A 23,405-nucleotide genomic window follows, 5' to 3' on the forward strand; every position below is an offset into this window, starting at 1 on the left:
AAATTAGCCTTAGGTGAACCAAAATGTACTGGATCTTATAATGTAAACATATGTAGGGATGCCTGGTAATGGCATCCAATGTAATAGTAAGCGTTATCTGAATTTTTTTAAATGTCTTCTGAGACATCTCTTTAAGACACCTGCAGTGCCATCCGCTGCCGCATAATGTGTGAACTGCTGCAAATAATGAATTAAACACAAGCTATTGCATTCCTGTAGGTAAGTGTTTCCCTATGCTCTCCTGGAGGCAATAGCATATTCTTTCTTATGCATATTCATTATGGATTTTCTGAAGATCAGACTGGTTAGGTATGCCTCTAGGAGAGGGTTAATAATACAATGTAGATGCAACTGAACTGAATTGAAAATTGGTTACAAAATAGGCACATGACATGCTTGCTCAAACACAACCAGTTTATTGCACACCATGATCACCAGAAACAGGATGCTTAACATTTTTTTTATTCACACACAAAAAGGGCAATGCTGCTAGGCAATGTTACAACATTGTAGTTTTTTTACTATAGTGCAATGTAAATTAATAGTGAATAGGCTTCATTGTCAATAATTGGAGCTATGATAAATTATGCATGTTATTTGCACACAGCTCCTCAGTGATTGTAAACTATGTCTTCTTCAAGAGAATAGCAAAAACACTCCCGCTGAAGAGATTCCATTGATTTCACTGAACACGTGTCTGAATGACCAACTTCCTTTGATTTGTGAATCAGGACCTCTGGGAACTTGTTTAGTAATTGTCCACAATGTTTTATTCACTTGTGTAACAAGCTACTTTAAACTGCCCCCATAAGCTTATGTATTGGAGCCTTACAATGTGAACTGAGCTGCGTCTGTGTCTGATGTGTTTTGGACCTGTCAAAAAGGGGGTTTCAACCCTACAGAGACTGCAACTGCTGCAGCCAAGGGGAAGGAATATCAAGAGAGAAAGAGACAGACATCTGTGTTCTGAAGAAATAGAGAGACAGACAGCTGTTCTTGCTTCATAGCCAAGCTATGTACAAAATCCCAACAAGGGACAGAGGAGCCATGAACTGAAAAACTGAGTTAAGTAATCTAAACTTTGCATAGAGAGTATCTTAGCAGAGGAGGGAGAAGGTTTATTTCCTTGCCTTTTGTCACAAATTCAGTATCTCATCTTAACAGCTTCATCCGAAGTCAAGCATAAACCCTTTCTGGCAAGTATTGGGAAAGAAAATCTGGTGGACCATGGTCTTTCTGTAAGAGACTGAAATCAGGCCCGCTGATACATTACAGGAGGACCTTGCAAGACTATAAGATTGGGCATCCAAATGGCAGATGCACTTGTCCACATTAAATTTCAAGGTGTTGCATATAGGGAAAAATAACCCTTGCTGTAGTTACACAATTAGGTTCCATATTAGGAGCTACCACCCAGGAAAAAGATCTAGGCATCATAGTGGATAATACTTTGAAATCATCTGCTCAATGTGCTGCAGCAGTCAAAAAAGCAAACAGAATGTTAGGAATTATTAGGAAGGGAATGGTTAATAAAACAGAAAATGTTATAATGCCTCTGTATCGCTCCAAGGTGAGACCGCACCTTGAATACTGTGTACAATTCTGGTTGCCAGTCTCAAAAAAGATGTAGCTGCGATGGAGAAGGTAAAGAGAAGGGCAACCAAAATGATAAAGGGGATGGAACAGCTCCCCTATGAGGAAAGTCTGAAGAGGTTAGGGCTGTTCAGCTTGGAGAAGAACCGGCTGAGGGGGGGATATGATAGAGGTCTTTAAGATCATGAGAGGTCTTGAACGAGTAGATGTGAATTGGTTATTTACACTTTCGGATAATAGAAGGATTAGGGGGCATTCCATGAAGTTAGCAAGTAGCACATTTAAGGCTAATTGTAGAAAATTCTTTTTCACTCAATGTGCACAATTAAGCTCTGTAATTTGTTGCCAGAGGATTTGGTTAGTGCAGTTAGTGTAGCTGGGTTCAGAAAAGGTTTGGATAAGTTCTTGCAGTTAATGGACTTCTTCTCCTATTAATCAAGTTGACTTGGGGAATAGCCACTGCTATTAATTGCATCAGTAGCATGGGATCTTCTTGGTGTTTGGGTACATGCCAGGTTCTTGTGGCCTGGTTTGGCCTCTGTTGGAAACAGGATGCTGGACTTGATGGACCCTTGGTCTGACCCAGCATGGCAATTTCTTATGTTCTTTCTGTTTAGTACCAAGTAGGGATGTGCATTCGTTTGCAACGAAATAGGAAATAAAGATGATATTTTCCTATTTCATTGCATTTCGGGGGGGCCGACAAAACAATAGGAAAACCCATGAAATTTTGTGTGGTTTTCTTATCATTTTTTGGGGGGGAGAGAAAGGGCACATCCTCAGCATTCTGTGCTTTTTTTACATGCACCATTCACTGATACCGTTGATGTCCTTGGTACACTCAGTCTTGCATATGTCCTGCATAGTCTCTTGGTCTTCACCCTAGCCATCACTTGGTGGTTGAGGTGTCAGAAAGAACAGGTGCCCTTGCCTCTCTTCATCACTGAGAATGTTCCATCCTCATCATAAATATGCCACCCATAGCCATTGAAAATGTTTCTCTTGTTTTCAGTCAACTGCAGCACTGACAACACTCCATCCTTAATCACTGATACAAGTATGATATTCTTGGCAATTAATTCACTTAGTATTTCATGGTTACTGACAATCTTGGCTGTTTAGTCAGATGGAGTTGGATTGTTTTGTTGAACACTCCACAGGTGGTCTAGCATCTTTCTTCAGAGTGAAAGGTGTTCTAAAGCAAGGACATCGGAATAGTGAGTACACCTGTGACAATATCCAATGAGAGACTGAAAGACTGTGGGTGGGTCTCCATCCTGTGAGCCTAGGACCCCGGAGGTTTATCCTCCTTCCTGCCAGAATGAGCCCCAGTACCCCAGGGCAAATGGACTGTTTTGTGTGAGAAGAGGGAGATCTGAAAGTAAATGTGGCCGCAGTCCCTGAAAAGAAGGTTACAGATAAGTTTTAATATTATGTGTTAATGAGTTCATTGTACATAATGCATAGGGGATAGGGTTTGAGTTTCATTTAATGAACATGAGGTCAGATGTTTTCATTATTATTAATTGTGGGGTTGATATATAGGGGTAGATTTTTTTAAAAAGCGCGATCGCTGGATTTTACAAGATACGCGCGGCTACGCGCGTATCTTGTAAAATCGGCGCATACAAGGCTGCCGATTTTGGGCAGCCGGCGCACGCCGAGCCGCGCAGCCTGCCTCCGTTCCCTCAGCCCTCCCCTCACCTTCCCCTCCCTTCCCCTACCTAACCAACCCCCCCCCCCCCCCCTTATCCATGGATTTATGCGAGCAGGGCTTTGAAAATCCGCCCAATACTAATTTCTTTTTATTGGTTGTAATTTATCTTGGAACAACCTTTTGGTCATGGAAGGCAGAATATAAATTTGTAAATTCCATTCAATTTAAATTAAATTAGAGCTTCATGTAGGCCAGGGGTGGCCAACTCGGGTCCTCGAGAGCCACAAACAGGCCAGATTTTCAAGATGTCCACAATGAATATGCACTGCTTCCATTGTATGCAAATCTATCTCATGCATATTCATTGTAGATATCCTGAAAACCTCGCCTATTTGTAGCTCCCGAGGACCGGAGGCGGCCATCCCTGATGTAGGATATGCTTTCCCAGCTGCCAATGTGGTCATCCCATCTGTCATTGTGCGTCAGTCAATGGAAAAGTAACAATCTTCATATTGGTTGTATCTCCAGACGTCTTGATCTCACAATATTATTTATATCATTTGTGCAGTATAATTACATGCTCTGTGCACATAACCATTGTAAGTTGTTAATGTAACGTAGATGTGAGTTGAGTTGCAAACTGGTTACAAAAGAAGCACATCACATGCTTGCTCACACATCACTATTTTACTGCACACCATAATCTACCCCTGGCTCTACTGGATAATCAATATTGAACCTAACTATCTGTAGCTATAAACTAAGGGATCATATTTAGTACTAGAGCTTAATCTGGGCAAAGTCTCTCCAAACTCTGGCATGAATTCTCCAGATGGAGGGAGGATATACTTCCAGAGTCCAAGGTGTTGTGCAAAATGTCTCTATTGTGGGAATGCTCTGCTGCTGGATATTCCTTCTGAACTCAATTATCTCAAGTTTAAGAAGAATGTGAAGGGGATTAAAGTTTAGTGTTTTTGTTATGAAGGGTGCCTTGGGCCTTTAATGTAGAGCTACATGATGTTTATGATTATTCTAACCTACATTGTTTAGATATGATTTATTGGGAATTCTGTTAGCCAGCAAGTATATGATTTTGTATTAGACTATTTGGTAGAGCTGATTTGTTTATCATTTTAATTTTTGTGTTTTATTCATGTGCTGTTTGTTGTGACGATATACATTTCCTCTCCCAGTTATATACTTTCCTCTCCCAGTTATTATACCCATGTTTTTTGTAACTGCTTCCCCCTTGCACTAGTTTAGTTCTACTGTTCGATGCACCCCTTGTTTCTATGTAAACCAGCATGATGTGACCTGCTCATGAATGCCGGTATATAAAAAATCTAAATAAATAAAAATAAAATAAATTTCTGATGTGAACTACCTGCATTTAGGATTGTAAACTCAGTGTTTTAATCTTTAATATTTCCAGTGCCAAATAAATGGATTGGACACTTCAGTGGGGTGTTTCAAAAAGTAAAAGTTTGTTTGACGTGATCAATAGTAATCAGTTAGCACCATACACATTTTCTTCGGGTTACATCCATGATCAATCCAATAATTCAACTCCAAAAATTTAACTTTTCTCTATGGTCCCTTTCTTCCTGTGAGTGGAAAATTAGGCTGATCTGCCTGGAATAGATCCCTGGTGGGTCTTTCTCCTTTATTAATTCTACAGCATTTAGGCACCAACTGTTTCTTTTACATAGTTTATGGTACGAAGTATTTAAATTTCCTATAAGAATAGCCATAATGTTAAAATATAACTACAAGATTTCCAAGCATGTGATCATTCACATTTGGATTTTATTCATGTTAACTTGTTTCTTGCATATAAAACTTTAATAAATACTGTATTTAATTCTTCTGTTTGAGAAGTGGACAGTAATTGTCAAAGGACTAACTTGCTGCATCTGCAGACAGATTGAACACAAAAGGGACACAGGCATTGAAAGAGTCTATTTTTAGCAGCCTCTCACATAGGCAGCCATGGTAAAGATGTCAAAGTAGCCCCATAATTACTTTGCAGCAGCTAGGTTGTCCAAGCCTTACAAAATAGTTTAAAATATAGCTCAGAATGAATTGCAAAGCATTTTCTACTGTGGTTGATCCAACTAGTAAATTGTGGCCACTGTAATAGTTGTCCAAGGAAGAATTCCAAACGGCAGAAGCTTAGTGTGGATCTTTGACTAATCAGAAAACCATGGTTCGCATTTCTCCCATGGGGCTATTTTTCATAACCTCACAGTTGATTAAATGGAAGTTTATGGGATATTAAGTACACCAGCTCCCTAACTTTATGGAGAGGAGAAGAAACCTAGTGGTTAGAGCAGGAGGCTACAAACCACAGTTCAAATCCCACTGCAGCTCCTTGTGACCTTGGGCAAATCACTTTATCCTCCATTGCCTCAGATACAAACTTAGGGCCTGATTCATCAAGGTATTTTCCCATAGACACAGAATGGTAGAAAAGCCATGTGTGCCAAAAAGCAGAATATAAATAAAAATATAATTACATAACTTCCAATACCCTACGTTTATGCCAGAAATATTATGAAATGATGGGAACAATCCCTGGTGTGTGATTGGCAGTTGAACATTCTGACCCATAGACATATTTCAACATGGCATTACAGATCAGATCCAAACATAGTACAATTATTTGGATTTTATATTTAATTACTCACCCATCCAAAGCCAAGCCCCAGGAATGCTAGAAATCAGGTACAGTAGGGATTTCCTTGCCATAAGGCACTCCAGGATAAACACAATAATAGGATAGTAACACACTTCACTCCTAAGCCTTGTATCTCTCAACGTAGTATAGGTGCAGTGTGCTAATATTCCACAACATTGTACACCTGGTCATACCTTACTGGGGGGTGGGGGGAGCTTTTCTATTTACATTATCTCTCTGTCCCAGTACTGGGTCTTCAGGTCATTCCCTCCTTAACTATCTTGCATAGATAATATTTAAAACATGGATTTTTTGTGAACTGTTTTTTTACAGATTCTGGCAAAAAAAAAAGGTCCCTTGTACTATATTTTAGTTGAATCTGTTGTTATGGAAACTGCTAGTGTTATCCTTCATCTCTTCTGCAGTACTTCAAACTCTAGAAACAACTAAATGTACAGTAGTAAACACAAAATGGGAGAAACATTGTACATCATCTAGACCTAACAATTGAATTTAAAACAAGATTTTAAATATTTAATCTAAAAGAATCCCCATCATAAATGACAGGATTTGAAAATCTGAAAATACCACAGTTTAGTATGCATATAGACCATTCTATCTCAAGACTGGAAAGGTGTAGTCTATAGAGTATACAAAATTTCCAAAAGTCCTCTATTCACTTGGGGGCAGATTTTCAAAGGGGTACGCGTGTAACCCCCGTAAAGCTGCCCCTTCCACCCCCTGCGCGCGCCGAGCCTATGTTGCATAGGCTCGGCGGCGCACACAAGCCCCAGACTCGCATAAGTCCCGGGGCGTGTCGCAGTCGGCTCGTCATCTGGGGGCGTTCAGGGGGCGGGGGGCGTGGACCCAGCCCGGGGGCGTGGCCGAGGCCTCCGAAACTGCTCCCAGGCCGGGGAATCGCACGCCAGCAGCCGTCCGGTGTGCGCGAGTTACGCCTGCCTCGAGCAGGCGTTACTTTTATAATAAAGGTAAGGGGGGTTTAGATAGGAATGGGTTAGGTGGGGGGAGGCGGAGGGAACGGAGGCAGGCTGTGCGGCTTGGCGCGCACAGCCTTGCGTGCGCCGACCCCGGATTTTAAAAGATACGCGCGGCTATAGGCGTATCTATTAAAATCCAGTTTACTATTGTTTGCACCAGGTGCACGCACAAAAGTATGCACATGCGTACTTTTTTAAAATCTACCCCTTGGGGCCTGATTTTAAAAGCATTTACATGTGTAAAACTGGGTTTTACTCGAGTAAGTGGGCTTTTGAAATTTCTACAATATGCACAATTGAATTGTCCATGGGACTTATTTGTGTAAGTGCACTTTACTTGAGTAAATGAGTTTTGAACATTGCTTCGATAGTATGTTACATTTACGTGGGGAATGCCTTTGAAAATTACCTCCTTTGTGTGACTGTGTCAGGTGTTTTTGCTCCTCCCCAGCATCTCCCTAAGTCTTAGTCACCCCCCCCCCCCTTCAACTTTTATTTTGCCCCTGTCCCCAATCTGAATCAGCAACTCATTCTCTTGTCTCCACAGAGTTGACAGCCCCCCAGCAGCTACGTTCCTTACTTAGTCTCAGGAGACTATCCCCTAGCCTTTTTCGCTCCCTCACCCTAAACAGCATCCCTCTCCTCAGCCTTAGCAGCCCCCTCCAGCCTTAGTTCTCCTGTTTATATATGTGTTTGCTTGTTGCTATAGTTATGTGTATGTCTGTGTGTATATGAATTGGGGAGTGTTCACATACTTATGTATGTTTGAGTTTCTGTGTTTTGGTGCATATGTGTGGTGAGCATGTCTGTGTGTTTATGTGTGGAAAGTTATTTTCAGCAAGGGCAAGCGTAAACTTAGCACACCCTGCAATAAGTTTACTATTTGTGAGATAGAGACACTATCTGCAAGGCCCTCATAGTAGTGAAGTATTTATATCTCTATAGGAGGGCCATCTAGTAGGTCAGGGTGAGGTGGTGGTGGTGGTTTAGTGTTTAGGGGCCAGTTTCGCATGTAGAGTGAGACATACGAACAGCACAGTACACCTTTGTGAAGATTTGACATCATTTGGAGTGAGGAAAGTCTCACAAAGATGAAATTTTGTACTATGTTCTCTCACCCTAGCTTGATGGTGACTTTCCTTACTCCAAATGATGTCAAATCTTCACCAAGGTGTACTGTGCTGTTCGTACATCTCACTCTTTATGCGAAATTGGCCCCTAAGTCCTAAACCACCACCAACACCTCACCTCGACCTATTAGATGGCCCTCCTATAGAAATATAAATAGGTGTTCTCTGTCTCTCTCTCTCTCCACTTCACTCTTCCCCTCTCCCCTCCCAAGCCCAGAAATGGCCAAAATGCACTTCAATTAATTTATCACAAATTGCGTTATGGTCATTTTAGGCATGTCGCACAGCCTAACGCCAGGAAAAAAGGTGTAGTGATTTCCAGCGTTAAAACCGTGCATTAGCATGCGTTATGCTATCGTACAGTGCGATATTGCCCCTCATTTTACTAAATCCTGCCCAAACTTCTCCCTGATCCCGCCCCTCCAAAATATTTGCATTTGCGCTGTGCGTTATTGTTCATAACGCACTTTGATGAATGACCCTATAAGTTTGAAACCTGTCTGGACAAACCACAGGATTTTAAAGTCCCACCACACTCACATTTGTCTGACTTATCCAAGAAACTGTTTACATGAGTAAAACTTTCATGGATAAATGAGAAGGGGGTAAGGCTACGTTATCTGGATAACTTGTAATATAATTTCAGTTTGGGTCATTCCTTTCTGTCAGAAAAACCACTCAATGCATTTTACAATAAAAAACGGGGGAATAAGGGGGGAAATTTTCCAAAAGCCATAAAGTCTACCTGTATATTGTACACACACAGACTTTGCTGAGTCTTTTCGAAGGGAACCTAGGCCTGTGAGTTTTCTTTGAAAATATTTGGGTAATTGGCTGAGTAGGCATCCAGAGTTTAGCTCAGTTTGGTTCATAGCAAATTATACGCATAACTGGGTTTGCATATTTTTACATGCACTTAGCTCAGGCTATTTTAGTACAGCCATTTATGGGCATAAAATCAGGTTTTTTTTGTGCATAAATGGCTTTGAAAAGGAATCGACGAAATTTAGTTTAAGTAGCTTTGCAAATATCTGAGTAGAACTCTATTCTTTAGCACAAGAACAAATCTTGCTGGAAGTGAAGAGAGACTTTAAGCATCCAGTCTCAACAATCAGGCTGTGGTAGTAAAGACACAAAGAAAGTGAACTTCGTGTTCTCCTCCTCCAGAGGAGTCTCCAGGAGTTGTCACATTTAAAGGGTAATTTTGTAACATTGTGCATAAGTTAGTTGGAAAAATATGCACATAAGTTACATCAGTTTTCAAAGCAGGTTTACACGCATAGATCAGCTTTGGAAATTATCCTGGCAAATCTTTGCATACATAATTACACCTGCTATTTGGTGCACATAGCTTTGCTGAGGGAATTTACATGTGTACTTTTTAAAATCAAAAAGTATGCATGTTAAGACCTAACCTTGTCCACCCCCTGAAACACCTGTCCTCATTTTATGCACATAGAGAGGATAACGTTCAAAACTGCTCGCATGCGCATGTATATGGGCACACAATAATTTATTACTGTATTTTGTGACCTGTGTGCAAATGATATGCGCAGGTTATAAAATAGGAGTGCATATGTGAAAATTATATGCACGCATATTTGTACTTCAGATTTTAAAGGGATCCACAAATAGATTTTATTTGTGTTTAGACACATTTACCACCCCCCTTCCCTGTAAGTTGGCTTTTATATGCAAAAGTCAGGGGATTTTATAACGTACGCGGCAATAAAATTACCACTTTTACCAATTAGTCTACCAGTTCATCCAGTCTATCTGCAGGTCATTGAGACTTTCATGGCTCCTCAGTCTCAACTCCCCCCATTTCACTCAGATCTCCCACCCAGTCATTTTTTCTTTTTCACTTTTGAGATGTTATGATCACTTACACCAGATACTGAGCAGAAGTAAATATACACAAGTAAAAGACTTACATGCGTCACTTTGGTACGTTGTAAAATAGCAACTTATGTGCATAAATGTTGGCCCCTCCCAAGAACGCCCCTAGCCCACCCCTTTGTTACATGCACAGATTTACTTGTGGTGCCCAACATGTGAGTATGTTGCAGTTTTTAAAATAGCATATACTCTCGTAAATGTCATTTTATGCGTGCACATGCTGTGTTTTGAAATTTCACTTCACAGTGTGTGTATGCATGTACTTGTACGTGTATATCAATCATGCAATTTTCTAAAAGGACCATTTCTTTGGGTAAAGCACTACTTTAACCACAGATGTCTTTGAAAATTACACTCTCTAAATTTCCACTTAATAATAATAGTTTTTAATATTTAATCTTTTGTGACACTTCAAGGCAGATTTAGGTACTGTAGGTATTTCCCTGTTCCCAGAAGGCTTACAATCTAATAAACTGATGCAAAAAGATGCATTGAGCAGACTGCACACTTTAACTCTCAGTTGTGTGTATATTTTTTCTTTGCCAACTTTACATCAAGGAGTTTGCACACCAGAAATGTGCATATAACAATGTGCATTTAAGTAAGTGCCCTCATATAGAAATTCCATGCAAATGAAGGCTTTAAAAATTACCTCCTAATGCAGAGAGGTACGCTGGCTTACCTCATGTTTTCATACCACTGGAAATTTTACTCCTAGTCTAAGGTAGAGTAAGGTTTCCAGGGCTAATGTTAATCTACAGGTGAAGTTGGAGTTCCAATGCCAGGATCTATACTGATTTAGCACATAAAAATGCTTTCTGCACTGGAAAAATATTTTGTGCACATAACTCATATTTTATGCACAGAAAACATGGCTTATGTGCACAAAATGTTTTCCACACAAAATATGATTTATGAAAACAAAAAAAAGCTTGTGACTTGCCCAAGGTCATAAGGAATGTCATCAGGATTTAAATCCTGGCTGCCCATGTTCACAACCTGCTGCTCTAATCACTTGACTACTTCTCCACTACACTTATTGACTTAGTGGAGATTTCTCTTTTTCAGTCCTGTGTCTCCCAACTTGTAAATAATATAGAGCCTGATTTTCAAAAGCATTTACACACTTAAAACTGGCTTTTACAAGTATAAATGTACTTTTATCAATGTAAGTGGGCTTTTGAAAACTGTTACATAAGAACATAAGAAATTGCCATGCTGGGTCAGACCAAGGGCCCAGCATCCTGTTTCCAACAGAGGCCAAACCAGGCCACAAGTTCTTGGCAATTATCCAAACCCCAAGAAGATCCCATGCTACTGATGCAATTAATAGCAGTGGCTATTCCCTAAGTAAACTTGATTAATAGCAGTTAATGGACTTTTCCTCCAAGAACTTATCCAAACCTTTTTTGAACTCAGCTACACTAACTGCACTAACCACATCCTCTGGCAACAAATTCCAGAGCTTAATTGTGCATTGAGTGAAAAAGAATTTTCTCCGATTAGTCTTAAATGTGCTACTTGCTAACTTCATGGAATGCCCCCTAGTCCTTCTATTATCCAAAAGTGTAAATAACCGATTCACATCTACTTGTTCAAGACCTCTCATGAGCTTAAAGACCTCTATCATATCCCCCCTCAGCCATCTGTTCTCCATTGAATTTCCGATAGGTTTTACCCATGTTAAGTGCACTTAACACAGGTAAATGGCTTTTGAAAATTGCTAAGATAGTATGTTACATTTATATGCCTAACTCCTTTGAAAATTCACCTCATACTGTAGTAGTCAGTAGGTTGTGCATTGAAAACAAAATGAAAAACATGTCCAAAAATGTTTTTGTTTTGATTGGTTTTCAACTAACCAAAATAGTGCTGCCACTAAAAAATTCATTTCATTTATTTACTATTAAAATCTAAGAGGAAAGCATTAAGCAGTGTATTTATTTTTCCATAGATTCAGACAGCCTGGAACCAGTGGAGGAGGGGCAAGGAACAGAACCAATCACGTGCAAGAGTTTTTCAACCTGTCTATGCAGGCTTTCCTAATTGTTTGGGGTTTTTAATCTGAAGTTGAAACAGAAAGCTAAGATGTAATAGGCTTCATTTTGGGCAACCCATTTGATTGATTTCAGAGTCAACACACATACTCCTAGCTTCTCGTATTTAAGAGTTCTAGAGCAAGTTTACAAAAAAAAAAAGAAGAAGATTTGAGAGGAAGTGTGCCGTCAGCCTATCAGTGCTTCAGTGCATTGCTGTGCTGCTATACCCATGTAGAGTTGCCAGCTGGCTCCAGATTTTCTGGACAGACTGATCCAGTCCTGGTTTTATCCCATTGCATGCAGGGACTTGTCTTGCTTTTCTCAGGGATCTATTTGAAGGAATATCTTTCAAACAGTACTATACAGTATCATTTCCAAAAGCAACACCCGTTTGTGTTGGTTTCAGGAGAGGCTGGTAATAGTCTTCGGGCCCTCTCTTCCACAGGAAGGCCACAGGAAAAGGGGAGTCAGTCTCCAAAGCTGAACTCCTGGATCCTTCCCCGAGTGAGGTCACAGACCAGCAATCAGCAGCCCCCATCCTCACTTCCGCAGCAAGACACCATCACTGTCCTAGGCAAGAAGCAGGCAGAATCAAAGGTGGTGACATGGTGCATCAGAAAATGACTGCTTTGGTTGATTTCCCCTGCAGCTGGGTGTAAATGTGGAATTTAAGTGACTGCTCTACCCATTAGGCCCCAATTACAAAGTGTTCTCCAAGACAATTGTCAGTAGGCTCATTATCCCCATTCTGTACCATGTCCAGATGCTAGCACAGTTGGCCAAGGTAATGAGGAGAAGCATCCATTTCACCAGCAAATCTGAACCAATTAGAATATTATACACACCTATCTTTCCCTGATAGCACACTGGTGGCAGCTGGATGAGGCAGGAGCACACCAGCAGAGTACAGGTAGACTGTGGTACACACCCAAGTGACTGATGAGAGCTATATTTTGGCCCATATATTTAGAAGGCTGGCTAATTTAGTTTTTGACTTAATATACCGCCTTTATTCATTTCATCAAGTGGTTAACAAAATAATAAATGTAAGAGATACTTTGACTACATACCAATCTTTTTTCCCTTTTTGACCAACACTAAGAGTCTTGAAGGATTTTTTAGACCATCCCTAGAAGTGTCGTCTTCCCAAGGCTGGGATTGGTCAGCTTGGACCTATATATTGGGGCTGAGCATGTTCAGGGAGTAGAGGGTATTGGAGTTAGTGTGATAGGATAGTTAGAAACATAGAAATGACGGCAGAAGAAGACCAAATGGCCCATCCAGTCTGCCCAGCAAGCTTCATACATTTTTTTCTCAGACTTATCTGTTTCTCTTAGCTCTTTGGTTCTATTTCCCTTCCACCCCCGCCATTAATGTAGAGAGCAGTGATGGAGCTGCATCCGAGTGAAATATCAAGCTTGATTAGTTAGGGGTGGTAGGGGTAGTAACCACTGCAATAAGCAAACTACACCCATGCTTATTTGTTTTACCCAGACTATGTTATTCAGCCCTTATTGGTTGTTTTTCTTCTCCCCTGCAGTTGAAGCAGAGAGCTATGCTGGATATGCGTGAAGTATCAGTTTTTCTTCTCCCCTGCTGTTGAAGCAGAGAGCTGTGCTGGATATGCGTGAAGTATCAGTTTTTCTTCTCCCCTGCCATTGAAGCAGAGAGCTAGGCTGGATATGCATTGAAAGTGAAGTATCAGGCTTATTTGGTTTGGGGTAGTAACTGCCGTAACAAGCCAGCTACTCCCCGCTTTGTGAGTGCAAATCCTTTTTTCCACATTTCCTCTTGCTGTTGAAGCTAGTTGTGGAGTTTTGGTAGGAAATCCCTTTCTAGGCCCCCCTTGGCTTAGACAATAGAGGGAAAAGATAGTAGGAGTGAAGAGAGAGATTGTGGAGTTTTTTTGGAAGAGAGGTTTTGTTTTCTGGACCTGTGTCTTTTCGGGAGAGAAGCCCACCTGCCTGACGGAGTCCAGATAAAGCGCTGCTCTGCCCTGCTACCAATTGAAGTGGGGTGTGTAGTGGCCCTTGAGAAGAGAAATGAAGAGAAGGCTGGAGAGCTTTTTGTGCTTGGGGAGATTTTTGGATTTTGCTACTCAAGATCCCAAGAGTATTGTGATTTTTCATTATAAACACAGATCTGGTATTTTGATAGGAGCCCACTTTTAGTAGCCTAGGAGTATGGGTTTTTTCAAAGATCCCTACCTCATAAGGATACTGGCTCAAAGAACAAATTATAATAGGCACTCTGGATTTTTCATTTATATGAAGAGCTATGGACTTTGTTTACTTTTTTTGCAGTAAAGTTTTAAGTTTGAAACCCTTCCTTGTCCTTCCTGTTTTTTCAAGAGAAAGTATCTACTATCTGAGTCAACGGACAGTGAGTACTGACAGAGTGAAGAGACTGAAGGTGGGTGTCTACCCCTAAGAGCCTAGGGCCCCAGAGGTGTATCCTCCACCCTACAGGAATGGATTCTGGTACCCTGGAGGGCCAGTACAAAACTGGGTGGAGAGAAAGAGAAAAAAGAGAAGCAGAGGTCCAGGTCGAGAAGTGGCCCCGGAGAAACTGTGTGCCCTGGTAGTCCAGGAATACCCCAAGGAAAGTGTTACATAAATAATACAAGCAATCAAAACATTAAAATTAATATCAGGATATGGTAGTCAAAATAACCAACCAATCCTTTGAAATAAATATAAATAGCAACAAGAAATGTGTAAGGTTCACACAAAACTAAAATGTATATGTAAATAATAAAACTAAGCACCCATAACTCAAAGTTATAATATAGCTCAGAAAGTCAGTCATGAAAGGCCTGTTTGAATAGCCATGTTTGTATGTTTTTCTAAATTTGGGATAATTTAGCTCCAATCAAATATCTAATGGTAGGACATTCCACAAAAGAGATATTGATTTAAAAAAGAAAAAAGTAGATTGCCTAGTTGATTGTAGGTCAGTGTTTCCCATCCTTTTTAAGCCCAAGGCACACCTACATTAATTAAAATGTGTGTTACAAAAGCTTCCACGGAGCAGGCAGTGTGGACATGGAAAGGAACTCATACAGCCAATAGAAGAGCTAGAAAAGCACGAAAGCTCCTTCCCTCTCTTCTAAATTTTAAAACAAAGGGAGAAAGGGGACAGAGACACATGAACTCAGCATGATGGGGGTCTTGCCTTGGCAGCAGCATGCGACTGCCAGAGCTCCTTCACTGCTGCAGCTGCCAACACTTTCAGTCACATTCTACCCATCTCCTTCAGCCTGAGGGTAGGACAGAGACTGTAAGGATTCAAAGGATGAGCTTCAGAATGGGGGAAGATAAGGAGGTGCTGTGTGAAATGTATGCTGCAGAAAGTAGGGCCCAGCTATCCATGTCTTGCATGATGCCCATTAATAACCACATTGTGGGGCTAGGAAGAAGAGGCATGCATGATTACACATATTCAAAGTAGCTCCTATACATTTGAGAGCCACCAGTGGTGTCTCTTGTTGCTGCGAGGTACTAAGAGCAGAGTTCAGATGCTGGCCTGGATCTGAGCATCAGGCAGTGGTGATTTTTCTGTGGCACATCTGATCAGGTTTGAAAGCACACCACTATGTGTGGCACACTTGGGAAACACTGCTCTAGGTAGATCTCAGAGATGGTATCTAAAGAAATCTTGCTGAGAAGAGTGGAGCATCCTTGAAGAAAGATAGGGAACCAGCAAATTTAAAAAATATTCAGGTTGAGCTCTATGCAAGGATCTGAAAGTTAAACAGAGTAACTTAAATTTTATCCTACATAGAATTGGAAGCCAATATAGTTTCTTTAACAGCAGAGTTACATGGTCATTACATTTCAGGTCAAAAATCAACTTGGATGCCATATTTTGTAAAATTTGTAGCCATCTTAATGAATATAGAGTAAGGCTCAAATATAAAACATTACAATAATCCAGCCTAGATATCACTGATGCACAGACTAAAGTTTTTAAATCACAATTATTTAAAAGCAGCTAGACCAGAGAGTCAGGAATAGGCCTATTTATTTCTTTACAATCAGTGGTAGCAACATGATCAGGGCAATGGCCAAAGGGGGCTACAAGGGGATCCGATGCTTTGTGCACTTGCTGCACCTGGCAGTAAGGGATTCCCTTGCACTGGGAGGTAAGGGAGGCAGCAGCTTTGTCCTATAGGAGAGAGGTGCAGGAAAATAGTGGGCATTTTAACGGGAGTGTGAAGGGTGGGCAGCAACTATGACAGAAGCAGAAAGCAGTGGTGGCACCTCTAAATCACCTTATTCAGGGTATGGGCACCAGGTGGAATTCCACCTCTCATAATGCAGAGGTTAATGGTGCAACGGACATCCCTTCATGAGTTGCCTGTGGATGCCGATATAGGTTTGGATCACCCCCTAGAGCATCATGATTGGTTACATATAACGCAGGCAGTGCATGCCCTGAACCCCTTCAAGGATGCTGTGGAGGCCCCGAGGTCATCAGCATTCACCCTGGGTGAGGTTCTTCTAGAGGAGAAGTTACAGAGTTAATGGCAGGAGCAGAGAATTGTGCCAGAGGTATTGGTGCTCGTGGACTACTTGCAGTTGCAACTACAAAATTGGCTCAGAGCCCCTCACTGTGTTGGATTCTTACCTGCTAGCCACCCTTTGTATCTCATGGCTGGAAAGAAGTATCACCTCTAGTCCAAAAGTTTGACTTACCTGAAGGAAAAGCTGGTGGCTAAGGTGCAGGAATGTGAGTACAAGAGACAAAAAGGCAGTGGGGATGCAACAGGGAAAAGAGTGGGCTCCCCTTGCAATACTGTCAGAATCAGCAGCACCCTGTCAGTTACCACTTCCACCCCCACCTTTAGCTGCCACGCCCCATGTCCACCACAGGACGGGCTCTCCTGGCATAGGCCATAGCTTCAACAGTTGGCATTAGAAAGCAGTTTCCCAACCCACTAAAGGAGACCCTGTGCAAACTTCATTCTTGCAAAGCCCATGGGGCTCACAGCCACAGACCCCTTGGCATACTGGACACACAAGATCACAGTTTGGCCAGACTTCACCCACCAACCAGCATGCCCAATGAATGGATATTCTCAATGTTGAGGGGCATTGTAAGCCCACATTGTTCACAGCTAGTACCAGAGTTGGTGGAAAAGTTGGTCTTCATTACGATAAACCTCCCTCTGTGATTTCCCTGAATTTTCTTGAGAGTTGCAGGACTGAGTGCACAGATACACTGAACCAATGCCCCCCACTGTTTGCCATCAGCATCCTACAGTTTTGTCACCACTGTTGCTCAGCCTGCTCTGCCCCCTTCCTTCTCCTGGCTTATCTTGGCACTTTTGGGGGTTAGAGGCTGAGCAGGAAGTTGAGGGTGGTGTTGGGCATGGATTTGGGGAAAAGGAGGAGGGCTCGCTCATCCACTACTATTCATCATTTTAGGTGATCGGGAGGGAGAGGGACTGTTTGCCTCTACTATTCATTGTTTTAGGAGATCAGGAGGGAGGGGGCTTGCTCACCTGCTACTATTAATTATTTTAGGGGATTGGATGGTGGTGGGGGGGGGCCTGCTACAGCTGTTCAGCCACTTGTGTTATTCTTTTATAAAACAAAATCTCAGTTAGCCAGCCAGCTACAAAGTTACCTGGATAACTTTAACCAGGTAACATTAGCTGGAGATTTGTGTTGAATATTTGGCTAAAGTTATCTGGGTACCTGTATTCGGATAACTTTGCCACTGACTGGCTTACTGAAAACTGACATGTTAATTTCAAAATTATGATCACAAGAGTCAGAAATCCATGGAATTCACAGCTAGTGAATAAGCTTAAGTTGAAAGGTAGGCAGGCATCAAGTTATAATCAAAAATCAAGGCTGGATGTTGCCGTATGAAAGTAACGATCGCTAAGCACATCGATCAAAATGCAATGGCTGGTGAGTTCATTCACTTCACGCGATGCTGTGCCGAGAAGTTACAGGAATTGAATGCATTTTCCCCACCCGAACTGAAGAAAAATAACCCGGCAGAACATCTGAGTCAAGTGATTTTTGTGGCCTTTCTAATGCAATCAAACAGATATTCAGTAAGTATGCCAGTGACAGAGCCGTACTCCCTGACAGAGCACATACATTGTATGTTTTTGTCAATTTTATGGTCAGATCAAAGGTCACACATGAAAGAGAATACGGTTCTGCAAATCATCATGTCAAAAACTTTAATTTGGTACTTCATTTGTCTATAAAAGATTTTTCCAGTGAGTTAGAGGGTGGAAAAGGTCATTCACTTTGTGGTTTATTATATAGATATATACCTCTAATGCAGATTGATCTGTTTGTTTAATCTTGGAATTTGTGCCAAATATATCAAAATGCCATTGTAAGATCTTCCAGTAGATAGTCACATGAAAACTACAACATGTACACTCCCAAAATATCTTAACTACCAAACCAATAAAACATAAAGAACTGTTTAAGCCTTCGGACAACCTCTATTACATTCTTTGACATTTTAATGCAGAATATGAAATATTTTAGTAATAAAATCACATTTTTTATTAAACATCTGTTTAATGACTTAAAAATGTATATGTTGCAACATGTTGGATATAAAATAAACTCAGATGTTAGCCACATGCAATAACATTTAGTTAGGCATCTAATAAATTGCGTATTATGAATTTTGATGTGAGCTTTTTACCTCAAATTCCAGTTTTAGTTGCTTAAAATCTGAAATTTGCCTCCTTTTTTGTAAAAGTAAGTGCCACAGGTTTCCTGTATTACTATTTTTATATGTAAGTGGTACAGCATTTATCTGCTTCAGGTTTGTCATTCCTTAATGCTGAATTATAGGCACTGTTAAAATGAAACCAGAGTTGCTTGTTATGCTAGAACAGATTACTGCTGTTATTTAGACAAGTTAATTCTCTCTTCCGTAACCCTCAGTCCTGCCACTTACATAGTGAGAAAATGAAGTGATGAGCTAGCTCAATGTCCCAGATTCCAGTCATGACTTCTCCTGCCAAGTCCATATTCCCAACAGCTGAGTTTGGGAATAGAAGAACCAGTCTCATTCCCATAGTTATGTTGCTCTGACACTATTGGCATTGAACTACATAAATCTTTTAAACTAAGCTGATATTAAAAAATAAAAAATTACCCACCTTAATGTAGTTCCAAGGGGTAGCTCTAGTGACTCAATTTCAGCAAAGATATTTTCCAGTGCTTGATCTTCTTTGCATTCATCCATAACGTAGATTTCTGCCATGTCTGGGCGTTGAATAGATAGATCAGTATCCAACTGTCCTGCCTGAGAGCTTTCTTTTTGTTATTCTAAAGTTAAAGAAAAAGTCCTAGTTAGCAAAGCCAGCAATGAATCCACTGTGCCTCCTATAACCTCGTGTTACTGAGCAGTGACCCTTTTACAAAGGATATCTCCCTCCATCCTTCCCCCCCCCCCCCCACCACCACCAATCACCACCACCCTCACCCTCCACCTTCCTGTGCGAATCCTACACAATGTATCAGCACAGTTAATCTTGCTCTCTTCATGGATTTCTACAGTATGATTTCTTTTTCTAAATTCCTATGCAAAGGACATTTAAATTTACTGATTCCTTCTTTACTTCATTCAAATGTTGCATCATATGGCAGGGCTTTTAATTCCATTCACTAGACACCATGTTTATGCCTTTATTGTTAGCTTTCCAAATGTTGATCGAACCTTTGTACATGAGCAATATGCAAAAGTATACAATCTAATCAACTGATCTTATTGATTTTTTTTTTTTAAGTGAATTAATCCCCATAGTATAGCCATCTGGCTGCATACACATTTGCATCAGTCACTAAGGAGGTAATTTTATAACACTGGACACAAAGTAGCCAGCAAATATGCACAAAAGTTACATCAGTTTTCAAATCAGACTTTAATGCACATAAGCTCACTTTGAAAATTATCCTGGCAAAACTATGTGCCCATAATTACACAATTACACCTGCTATTTAAATCAAAAAGTATGCACATAAGTCCCAACCCTGCCTGGCCTCCACCACCTGGAATGCCTCTCCCCTAGCTGTTGAAAGTGGCACATGCAGTGTGGCTATGTGTATTTTTATGCGCAATTTTCTAGAGGGTCGTTTCTGCAGGTAAAGCCCTATTTTACCTGCAGAAGTCCTTGTGAAAGTTACCCTCCCTCTCAGTGAGCAGTTTTTTTTTCTTTTGATATAACTGTTTTTCATGTGATAACCACCTACCTAGAGGTGGTTACATTTCTATTCCTCCAGATATTTCAGAGTTTCAGGAAAATTGTAGCCACAATTCTGTTCATGATGCTATCATTCAGCAACACTGTCTCAAACCAGTTATCTTTGTTAATGAAGGACAACTGATTTGCTGTTGCCCATCAGATATGATTGAGAAGTGGAAATAAAGCACAGAACAATAGCTTTGTTTAAATTTATTTTTTTTTTCAAAAATGTCATATGAATTGATAAAAAGGAACAAAAAGGGAAGTAAACATGATGGAAGCCAACTGTCAGAGTACAGACTATCAGGAAGCAAATGACATGTGTTTAACCAGCAAAAGTTGTATAGTAGGTCAGTATGACTACAGTGTAGCATTAGACTGCTACATCAGGACACGAGCAAATTCCCCTATAGACTGGTGCTGAAGTCCTAGCCCAGGCCATGAAACTCAGGGTGACTGGCAGAAGGCAAAGGGAGTCAGCAGAGTGGGGACACAGTGAGAGTATAGTTTCTCTCCTCCACTATCTTCTTCCTTTCTGCCTGCTGCCAGTCACACTGATTTTCACAGCTCTGGGGACAGAGTGCTCAAGGCCACCTCTGCTGGGAGAAGAGTTGAGTTTAGGATTGCCATCTGGCTCCAGAATTTCAGGACAAGTTGTTCCAGTCCTGGTTTTACCCCATTGCATGCAGGGATTTGTAGCCTAGCTTTTCTAAGAACGTCAATAGAGAAATCAGAACTACAATTCCCTGCATGCAATGGGGTGAAATCAGGACTGGATCAACCTGTCCTGAAAATCTGGAGCCAGCTGGCAACCCTAGTTGAGCGGAAATAGACAGGTGGAATGAGGCCATGTTGGTCCTGTGACCTACAACTAAGAAGGAGTCAATTCAAGATAAAGAAGCCTCTGCAGCTGTGGGGGAGGGAAGAGAGGGAGATGGAGGGGACAGATGGCAGGAAGTGAAGGAAGGGCTTGAGGAGAGATGGCAGGGTGAAAGGCAGTTGAGAAGGAGGGAAAGTTCAAGAAATGGAAGCAGAGGACGATGGTAGGGAAAAGGGGAGAGGAGAACCTAAGGAATGGTTACAGTAGGCAGTTTGGGGAACTGAAGGGCCAAAAAAAGTAGCCCATCGGGACTAATCTTTCCAGGGCATTTTGATAAAGTAGTCTGGCCTGGCCTCAGTCTGTGTTACCCTTTTCTCCTGAATGTAAATATTTTCAGTTTTCACCTTACAATACTAACATTTTTGTGAAGGTTTGTGGGTTTCCACTCATATATAGGAATGTTTTTCAAGTTTATTTCCTCATTGTCATACATTCAAAAACCTACCAAATACTTAAATGATATATTTATTTAATTTCCATCTTTATAGCCCACCTATAATGAGATCATGCTAGATGGGGAACAAAGTATATAATACACTATCGTCACCTAAAATCACAATAAAGGATTGTAATATTAACATGCACATGAACTAAAACATTACAATTGAGACAGTAAAACAAAACAAGCTTTAAAGATAAAAATCTCATAAAATTATTTCATAAAATAAAATATGACCTATTTTCTGACCATGTTATAGATACAATCTCATCTAGTTGATGCTAAGATTTTATCTGCTATGTAAGTGGATTGTTAACAAAAAGGTCTCTATTGGAGCTGTTATTAAGCAGCAGTTTAGTTTAACTTCCAAGCTTTAGCTAAACTGAACTTCCTCCTGCGAATGTTGTGTAACATACTTGCAAACTAGTTTGGACAAAGGAACAATTTAAGAACTGTAGTACAATCACTTACTTTAAGATGTGGCAATAGTGGGGTTTGAACTAGGGGCAACGGGTGATAACAGGCTGATATAATTCTTTGAAATAGCAGATGAGCCTGGTTGTTCTGGAAACTCGCAGATTATGTACTTGATAACAGCACTCAGGAGACCATGATCCTAAGGGAATGGATTGGCCCAGCATATGTATTCAGGGCCAAGCCAGAGATGAGAAGTGGTTCCCAGGAACTGAAAAGCTACTTAGCCTCCATTGTCCATGTACCAATCTCTGTACTTTAGCCTAAGTTTCTGCTGAGCTCTGGTGTCTGAGAAACTTGAACTCCTGCTTACCGTATCTCTGCACTTTAGTCTATATTGCCCCTGAACTCTGGCCTCTGAATACTTGCACTTCTGTTTGCCCTATCTCTGCCTTTCGATCTATACTGATCCTGAGCTCTGGCCTCTGAGGCACCTGTACTCCTGCTTATGCTGCTTCTGAACGCTGGCTTCTGAAATACCTGTTCCTGCTTACCAATATCTTCAGCCCATACTGCTCCCAGCTTTGGTTACCTACATAACCAGGCAACCCCGACACCCTGGGTTCCAACCCGCCCCCATCCAGCTGGGTCATCCACCCCAATGGCGATCTAAATTTGGTGCCAAGGCCTATTATTAACTGCAGGGGAGGTGCCGGCGACTCCGCCCCTTCCTCCCTAGTGGAATCTGAAGGGGCAAGAGGGGGATCACGCTCCCTGCGAGCCCCCCCCCCCAGTCCAGAGGTGGAGTGCCGCTACCAGAGGGACTCCATCAGGCCACCATGCAGCAGGCCTCACCGGGGCCCCTTTCAGATATACCAGGCCATCAAAATTGTCAGGGTCTGTTCCCCATGCCCGACATACGTCCTCGATGGCCAGTCGCCAAGAGGCAGCCCCTCGGCCCTTCTCATCTTTATCGGCACCTCCCTGCCTCATATGCAGCACTCATCAATACATTAATCTTCCAAGACTCAGTCGCCACCGCTATTGGGTTCCCATTGTGTGTGGGCCAAAAATACCCCTTCGACCCCATAGGATGGGCTCCCCCATACAAAACGGCTATGGCCCCTGCATTACGCCTGTGAATACCCTCTGTAAGGCTTGCAGAAACAAATCATTTCCCATGTCAGATAGATGCACTCCATCCACACAATGCTTAGGTGATGACCGCCCTGGCACTGCAAAGCCTTAGCTATCTGACTGTTGAATTTGGCGAGGTATCTCCCCCCTACCATCCAGTGCCCAACAGCTTCTGCCGGGGTATGATTTCTGACCAGCATGTTCTGGAAGACAGCCATGCTGAGGTGATGCAGCTCAAGTCATCCCTAATCGTGTTCAGCATTGTGAAGCTGGCACTGCTCCCCAGGTCATTACTGCCAAGGTATATGA

The 23,405-nt window shown here is 41.5% G+C and overlaps 1 protein-coding gene across 5 annotated transcripts in view; it reads right to left on the reverse strand.

Moving 5' to 3' along the window:
* EXOC6 (exocyst complex component 6) overlaps nucleotides 1-23,405 on the reverse strand; it is a 734,347-nt gene that overhangs the window by 696,975 nt on the left and 13,967 nt on the right. For 4 of the 5 annotated variants that reach the window (XM_029609912.1, XM_029609910.1, XM_029609905.1 and 1 more), the window contains exon 2: nucleotides 19,141-19,309. In XM_029609912.1, coding sequence (XP_029465772.1) covers nucleotides 19,141-19,244 — 104 coding nt within the window. In that variant the 5' untranslated portion in view covers nucleotides 19,245-19,309. Of the gene's footprint in view, nucleotides 1-19,140; nucleotides 19,321-23,405 lie in introns of those variants that run through there. The other variant, XM_029609906.1, reaches the window with a different exon arrangement.

This window comes from Rhinatrema bivittatum, chromosome 7 (assembly GCF_901001135.1).
Source record: "Rhinatrema bivittatum chromosome 7, aRhiBiv1.1, whole genome shotgun sequence".
NCBI classification, from domain to species: domain Eukaryota; kingdom Metazoa; phylum Chordata; class Amphibia; order Gymnophiona; family Rhinatrematidae; genus Rhinatrema; species Rhinatrema bivittatum.